This window comes from Priapulus caudatus, unplaced genomic scaffold (genome assembly GCF_000485595.1).
Source record: "Priapulus caudatus unplaced genomic scaffold, Priapulus_caudatus-5.0.1 Scaffold1362, whole genome shotgun sequence".
Classification (NCBI taxonomy): Eukaryota; Metazoa; Priapulida; class Priapulimorpha; order Priapulimorphida; family Priapulidae; genus Priapulus; species Priapulus caudatus.
Genome location: NW_014578423.1, coordinates 24,683 through 32,707, shown reverse-complemented (window position 1 = coordinate 32,707; position 8,025 = coordinate 24,683). Strand labels below are relative to the sequence as shown.

The window sequence follows — 8,025 nt, the reverse complement described above, 5'->3', positions numbered from 1 at the left end:
AGATTAATGTTGGCCATCGTACCTACAAAAAAAATTTTGTACCTGCAGGTAAAATGATTTTACCACGAAATAAATTATGGTCGACGAGGTCCTATGGTGGCGTAAAAAGGGCCGTGCAATTTAACAGCGCGTTAAAACTATTTCTAACTGCAATAAACAAGAAAAGATGTGAGGTGTCCCCATCGTGCGAAGAATCAAAATAGAAACAGACGCAAAACGAACGCAATGTAAGACACCCCGCGCGTAACCGAGGTGTTTTCCCGGTATATTTTTCCTTTCCGCGCTCAGCAGTAAGTATATACGATGTAAGACGGTAGAGTTTGTAATAAATTCCAATTTGATTAAAATTAATGAAAACACAAAGTGTCTCAGCCGGAGATAAATGTTTACTGTCGTTACGCTCGCCACCACGAATCCGTAGTTGCTTGCGCGGCGATTGAAGGTTTCTAGTGAAAAGAAATAAAAAGGCAATTCTCGAAAACAAAGTTTTATTCTTCATTGTTGTGAAATGGAAGTGAACGGGTCAGTGTGGTGTCACACGTATGTGTATGCATGCACGTGAGAGAGTGAGAGTGCATTGATATCGTCTCATGTATATATCGTTTTTACACGACTGATAAACGCCTGTGAGAACCATAAAACCGTCCAAAAATACGTGGCTTACCTCGGATTAAACGTAGGTCCCCATACCAGAGATGAGACGGATACCAAGAGTGTTCCTGACAGGATGTGTTGATCCTAACGCTGAGCGCAGATCTTGCGCGCAGTTCCGCAGAAAGGCGCACACGTCCGCCATATATATTCCATTCTTGGTATAGTATACTATAGTATATGATATGTATTATATTATGGTTTATTATATTCTTTCATCTTGTACGTTCCTTTAGATAAAATCTCTCATAGCAAACGCAGTTACCAGCACTGCCACAAGTTACCGATTCTCTGCTTCTCACTACGTGTGGGAAAGGTATAATGAAACAGACCCTTATGTTCCGCATACTGGCACAAAAAAGGTCTGTGAGGTGGTAAATGTTTTTTTTGATGTGGTTTGCGCGTTTCGAGTCCTAATCAAAAGCGAGCAGCACAGGCGCTGGCCAAGCTAGGGGTCGGGGGCAGACCAGGAAAATTTTTGAAAAAATGCTGGCAAATGTTGGTAGTCATTCTAAAGCTATTTTGAACACATTGTATGAGACTCTTGCATCCTCTTTCCAAGTTGTCAAAATTTCGTCAGTGAGGCGGTGTTGGAACAAATTTCTGTGTGGGGCTTGAGAAATTTGAGCGAGGTGGCCCCCTCACTCGTGTCAATTTGCAGGGAAACACTGAGGCCTGTAGAGCCTGTTGCCGGCCTAGACACCCAGCTAAGCATAAATGTGAACCGGTGATCGAACAAAACAAAGACAACAATTCACAATCACTGAAAACAAAACTATTATTCCTTGATCTTACAACTAGAATCGTCGTCAACATCATGTCAAACTTCAAGCTCGCGCGCGCGTTAGAATTAAATTCCTCGGTTAATCGATAAACGCTCAGTTAACACCAAATAGGCGGCGAAATCTCGCTGGCACAAGGACTATATACGGCCAATCGGAAGCACTGCAATGTCATTGCCAGTTCACTTCTAGCAAACGTTCCCACAAATACCGTTAGATGGAAATATCGAAATTTCGTGTCTACCCAAGATACCGGTTAATCTAACTGACAGCATGCATGACATGGACTAGAATCGATAGAATAGAAACCCAGGGGCAAGCGATTCGATAATTTTTCTAACACATTTGCCTGTCTATTACAATGCAAAGTCAACGTGCCCTATCAAGTTGCTAGTCAGCCTATCTCTGCCGTTTATTTTTAATTAATCAATGAACCTTAAATTGCTTACCAGTGGAATTTTCTACAGCATTCTCACAGTGTAGTCCTATTACATGAAGTCAAACATGTGCAAGGAAGGCCTATCTATTATCTATTTATTAATCGTTAATATCAATCGCACGCTTAATTGCTAATTAAGACTATTGAACTAATTAACTAAAAGCAATTGGCTGGAGTTTACGGCAGCGGTCTGGCAATATTTTCTGCGGTGTGTATTGTTCTGTGGGACGTTACACTGGGTATGGTGTTAATGCATCCTCAGGCGAAGCGAATACATGTGCTTTGGCCAGATAACATTTTGTGCGTTCGTAATCTGTTCGTAAACTACACACTACGATGGCTCTTGGTGAATTATACTAGACTGGGTGTTTTTATCTCTTCTCAATTATTATGTAGTTTGATGGTACGCGAGATGAGACAGCTTGAACATCCGTTACATAGAGTGCAATCTCTTTTGTAAGAAAACTGATCAGCCTCTGTTGTAGCATGTTTGGCGTTGTGGTTGTGTGGTGTGTTGTGCCGTATTTTTGTGCTTTGCTAGTGCTCAGACGTAATTATAGTAACTCGGGCTATTGAGTATATCCGAGTTGTTTATGATATATGCGTCCTCAGTCTTTACATGCGCCGGGGGTGGTCATCTTTGGCGAACAATTGCTGATGCGTGTTAGATGGTGAAGAGTATGTTGACGTCCGTACGACTAACACATAGCTTGTTAAAGTGAGGAGCGGTGTTGTTCAATGCTCGATACACACATAAATGTTCACAACGATGTGCGACCTGTTCTTATGTCGAACACGACAGAATGTTAAAGTGAACTGTGTTTGTGTTTCATATGAATCAACAGCGGATGTTTCTACAAACAATGCGACCGTTTCTATCGAATCATTGTGTTGTGACGGGCACCACGATAAGCTGTTAAATGAACTGGTTTGTTTCAGACGAACAACACAATGTATCAACGGAAGCAATGCGAACCGTCTACGAAGCAACACAACTGTTAAATGAACGTGAAGTTGTTCAATCGAACACACCAATGTTTCACAGTGAACTAATGCGACCGTTCTAAAACGAACAATCACAACTATTAAATGAAGCGTTAATTGTTGCAACAACCAGACAGCGATGTTTCACGAACAATGCGACCATTCGACGAACAACACGACTGTTCAACGAACAACATGACTGCGCATCATGGTATAGCTTCCAGGCCACAATTAAAAAAATCTTGTTTTGCCCGTTACCCGAAGACCCAGGCTGAAAAGTTTGGGTAGGTAGGTAGGCTTCATTCTATTTTTACCAATTCAGCAATGGTGTTCTTACAATGCTCGGGTGTCTGTTGTGGAAGGATATCCTGTCGATATGTGTAATGTTTATTTTGCTTGTACATATAATTGTATGCCTAACAGATTACATATGTAGCAATTAAATACAGATTTGTAGAGAGATGAGAGAGAGAGGTATGGGAAATGTCAATAAAGAGAATTTGAGGTTCGGCCCCATTTGGCGGGTCGGTTAGGGCGAGGTGCAAACAAGACAAATGATATTTTAATTATGGCCCCACGTGCGCTAACGACCGGATTGGAAGTCGTGTGCGCACTCGGGCGCGATTGAACAAGGACGCACGTGATCGTGTGTCTGACGGCGTTGATCGTGTGATCGCGATCAGTAACAGACTGCAGGAAGAACTGCTAAGCGTCGTTCGTACGTCGAACTGACCACGTGGTGAGTAGGCCACCAGGGGCACTTCATTGTTCACACATCGGCGGTAGCGGTGCACTCGCCGAGTTTCCATCGTCACTCCTCGGCACTAACGCGCTCTAACAGTGGGAGGTGGAGCGAACATGCGTCCTCAGCCTCAAAGTCGCCAGGCGACGCTCCGTAGGGGTCTGGTCACGGACCAATTGGCCAGCCCCCTAGGGGTCTGGTCACGGACCAATGGCAACCCCTAGGGGTTGATGTCACGGACGCGGCTGGCGCCGCCTAGGGGTCGAGGATCACGGAACCGGTGGCGGCCCCCAGGCCGCAGATGGCGGGGTCCTCGCGGATAGCGAGTCGTAATCGTCCGCCAGGATGGACGGCCACGAGTTTTCAGGCGAGCTCGAGCGCCGTGCAAGCGCTCTGGCCTCAGCTGCTGCTCCGCGGTCCGCCGCACAACGGCGGCGAGCATGCCTCGCCGCCGCACGCCGCGCTCGCTTGCCCGCCGTCCGGCGGCGGCGCGCCACCGCGAAGCGCGGCGTTGTCGGCGAGCGAGCGCGCAGCCACCGCGACTCCACGGGCGCCCTCCGGGGGAGAGCGTCGGGAGAGCCGTCCCGGCGCCGCGCGCGGCGGCCCGACATGCCCTCGGCGCGACCGGCGGCGGCCAGCCGTCGTCAGTGTCCCGCAGCGTCGCCGGGTGTCGACGCGCTGCACCATCGCCGGCGGAGCGCGCTCCCGGTAACCGCCCTCTCCGCCTCCCGCCGCTGCTGCGGCCACCGCCAGGAGCTGGCGCCGCAGGTCCGGCGACGGGGCACGGCCCCAAGCACGGGTGCGGGGTACCCAGGCGTGGTCCGCCTCGGGGGGGGCGGGGCGCGGCGCGCACCCGACGCCGTCGTTCCGTCGTCCGCCGGCGCGGGGCGCGCCGTGCAATCCGGGGTGCGGCGTCGGAAGAGAAAGTCGGGAGGCTCGTCGACATTGGGCGGCGGCGGCGGCGGACGAGCGCGACCGCCGCCGGCGCGCGGCCACCTGGGACGTCCCCGCGCGGCGCACGGCGCAGCAGGGCTCGGTCCGCCGGCGCACTCTGGGGAGCGTCCCGCGCGGCGGCGGCGGCAGGGGGTCGGTCGGCCGGGGCGGCGAGTTCAGGAGCGAAGTCGGGAAGGGTGAGGTCCAACCCGGGGATTCCGTCGTCCGCGACGCGTTGCCCCCCCACGACTCGTTGTCCCCCCACGACGCGCTGCCCCCCTGCGGCGCGTTGCCCCCCCGCGGCGGATGACTCATCGGGAAAGTCCGGCAGCACGAGATCGAACTCTTTGATCGCCCCGTCCATCGAGTGAGATTTCGGCAGTCCGCCCGCGGTTCCACCGCGCCTACCCCCGGCGCCGCGTGGAAACGCCGCGTCGGCGTCGTCGCCCCCCGGCGCCCTCTGGAGGCGGTCGTGGTGGTGGAGGTGATCCTGCACAAAGTCCGGGAGGTTGTTTGCGATGTCGGGCGCGGCGTACGACCGCTGCTGCTGCTGCGGCAGCAGCGGAGCGTCCCACGGCCCGGGACGCATCGCCCGCTGCCCGTTCCCCCTGCCGCTGCCGGTGCCGCCATCTGGCGGGTTGTTGTCGTTGACGATCCTGACCTTCGGGCGCGCGCCAACGTCCTGGTGTTTGAGGAACTGCTTGAAGGAGAACGGGTTCTCTTCCTTCCTCTCCTCCTTCCTCTCCGCTGTAGGAGCGCGGGAGGCTCCCGGAGGGTTCCCCCGATCGCCCGCGGAGCGTGGCGAGGCGCCCGGGGGAGGAGGCGGTCTCCCCTCGTCGTTACGATCGGAGGAGGATGCGGCGTTGCCGTCACGGTCCTCTTCGCCGTCCGGGTTCTCCTTGCTGCTGACGAATTTCTTGAAGGAGAAAGGGTTGCCTTCGTCGTTCCCCGCCATCGTTGCACGCGGCCGCGGGAAAAGAAGTCCGCGCCTTGCGCGTTCGATTCTCGATCGAGTCTCTCTCTCGCCCCAGTCGGCTTCTCTTTCTGAAGTTTTCGGGTAGCGACCGGTAGTAGTAACCCTTTGTAATAGATCGAAAAGCTCTCTATCGAACGACAATCGAGAAAACGGAGAGAGATTCACGAGATCACTAGCAGCGAATCGTAGTCTATCGGAAAACGCGTAAGTTCTCGATCAATCTAAGAGCAGGAAAATGGAGAACGATTCACTCATTCCTAGCAACGGGTTTGTATTATATCGATAGCGTAAGTTCACCGACCGAACGAAGAGCGATTCACTGTATTCGAGCAGATCAGTAGCGTATGTACACACCGATACGGCGAACAATCACTGTATACCGAGCAGTACGATTGTAGTAGATCGGAAAGCGGAAGTTTTCAGGAACAATGTAGAAACGACTGGCGGTTCAACGACGGTAGTTTTCCGAACAGGATCCACCGTGATAGCGTACCTGTGACGCTGGCGCCTCCCGCCGGCAGCGGACAGCGCGTTGCCGCTGGCCGGGATGCCCACGCGTTCGTCACGTAAACGTTGAATTCGTTCTCCGCCGTCGGCAGTAGTAAAGCGGACGACAACGCGGCGGCGACCAGAGTCGGCTAACGGCGGCAGAGAGACCATCCCGCCGCCGCATCGCGGCGAACTCGTTAGCGACGTAACCCCGGAGACTGACCTCCCGCGAGGTCGCGGCGACGGAGTCATAGGTTAAGCGGCAGATCGATCGAGGCGAGAAGACGCCGCACATTGACTGGCAGGAAGGCTTCACGGGCGCAAGGTAGAGCCGAGCTGCGCCGCGACGTACACTGAGGTCATATGGTCGCGGGGTCGATGCGTCGCGAGCGTTGCGACGGCAGACGCCGGCGTTGTCGCGGGGCGGTCGTTGAGTCGATGAAGAGCCCGTTGCGTGTTGGTTCGGTCGCGGCGACGGTCGTTGGAGCGAAGAGAGCGCCCTGAGTGGTATTCGTCGCGGCGAACGGTTCGTTGACGAGGAAGCCGCCCGCGATGAATGGTGGTCGCCGGGAGAGATCTTCGTCGGAAGTTCGCTCACCGACCGCTGCGAAAACGAAGAGAGAGATAATCGGTCAAATCCCGTTTTGAAAGGTATCCCCGTTGTTGCTATTCACAAACTGGGGGGGGGAGGGGGGGTGCATCGCATAAATAATACTACTAGTTTAGACTGGTTCCTGGGTTTTGTGCAGAAAAAATACAAGGAATGGATGTGGTAGTACGTTACGTGGCCCAATCCTAGTTTAGCTACCCGGCTTAGTTGGTTCAAGGATAGAGATGATGTCCAGTATGGTGATTGGATAGGATGATGTTAGTTGATAAGATAGGACTGGACATCTTCTCTATCCCTGAGCCGCTTAGTTTAGCACATTTGCGAAAATGTGCGCCGGGGTCCCAAACCAGGATTGAGCACGGTCTGCTAGTATAGAAGGCATTGCAGTGTGGTGCTGTAGATCTTGATTGGTGATAAAACGATAGAATTTGGGTCAAAGGATCGCGATTCAGTAGTGACTAGTGGTGCGAGCGTGACAAGGCGAGTTATTTTGAAACTGCTAACCAATTTAGATATTTACCTCACTGGCAATGGCATTCTCGCGTCAACTTGTGAAATTATAATTTATAAGTATCATGCCAACATAACCATCTTGATTACTACTACTAGTGTAGTACTAGTAGTAGTAGTAGTACTAGTACAGTAGTAGTACTGATTTAGTGATTAGCCAAATGGACTGGAGAAAGTTAGACAATTTATCCCTGCGTTATTATCCACGTAACCGTGGGCTACGCAGTAAACTATAATCCAGATCCAGATCCAGACGAAAAATTGACAAATACAAACGAATTATCATTCAAAATCACACAAAGTAATCTATATTATAATAACCTCATCACATCACTCGAACTAACATTGGTAGGAAATCGCAGAATATTTGTTACACGGGGTCTACATGCTGTTTCAACAGCCAATCTCAAGGATAAAGAATGTACACCAAGTCTGAACAAGGGGGCTGACATCTTGAATAAATAAATTAACGTCACGCGGCAAAATAACGAAATTAGTTGGAAATATAAATAATAACTTCCGCATCTAAAAAAATATAATATAAATAATTAAAATTATCAGTTATAAAATGATTAGTGAAGCTTTTCTATTTTTATTCATAGCAAACTTTCGTCGGGCAGGCACTGCCAGGCAGCGCGCGCATGACAAACTTGACATTGCGAAAGTTGTTTTGCCATTTTCGTTACACAGATCTATTACTAGATAGATCGTCGAAAATAAGAACATAAGAAGGTAATCGATCTGGCACAATAATTTAATGAACCCCACAACAAACCCTCAAAGCAATTATACCGTTAGACCACCAGTTCAGGTATACGTGTAAGGTGTCTACCGGCAACTATACGAGTCGAAGCCATTCTACTGGATTCGACTACAGGCTTCGACCCAGAACAGGCTTCGACCCAGAAC

At 51.1% G+C, this 8,025-nt stretch overlaps 2 protein-coding genes across 4 annotated transcripts in view; one reads left to right on the top strand and one right to left on the bottom strand.

The window, feature by feature from the left end:
- Window positions 1-7,568, bottom strand: part of LOC106816377 — an 8,821-nt gene extending 1,253 nt beyond the window's left edge. The window contains exon 1 of the mRNA XM_014820975.1: window positions 7,461-7,568. Within this exon, the coding sequence (XP_014676461.1) occupies window positions 7,461-7,568 (108 nt within the window). The remainder of the gene's footprint in view (window positions 1-7,460) is intronic.
- A 190-nt stretch (window positions 7,569-7,758) lies between these two features.
- The window catches only part of LOC106816383 (mitochondrial chaperone BCS1-like), a 7,733-nt gene continuing 7,466 nt past the window's right edge, over window positions 7,759-8,025 (top strand). For 2 of the 3 annotated variants that reach the window (XR_001394885.1, XM_014820983.1), the window contains exon 1: window positions 7,759-7,927. The gene's annotated coding sequence lies outside the window, so the exon portion shown is untranslated. The remainder of the gene's footprint in view (window positions 7,928-8,025) is intronic. The other variant, XM_014820985.1, reaches the window with a different exon arrangement.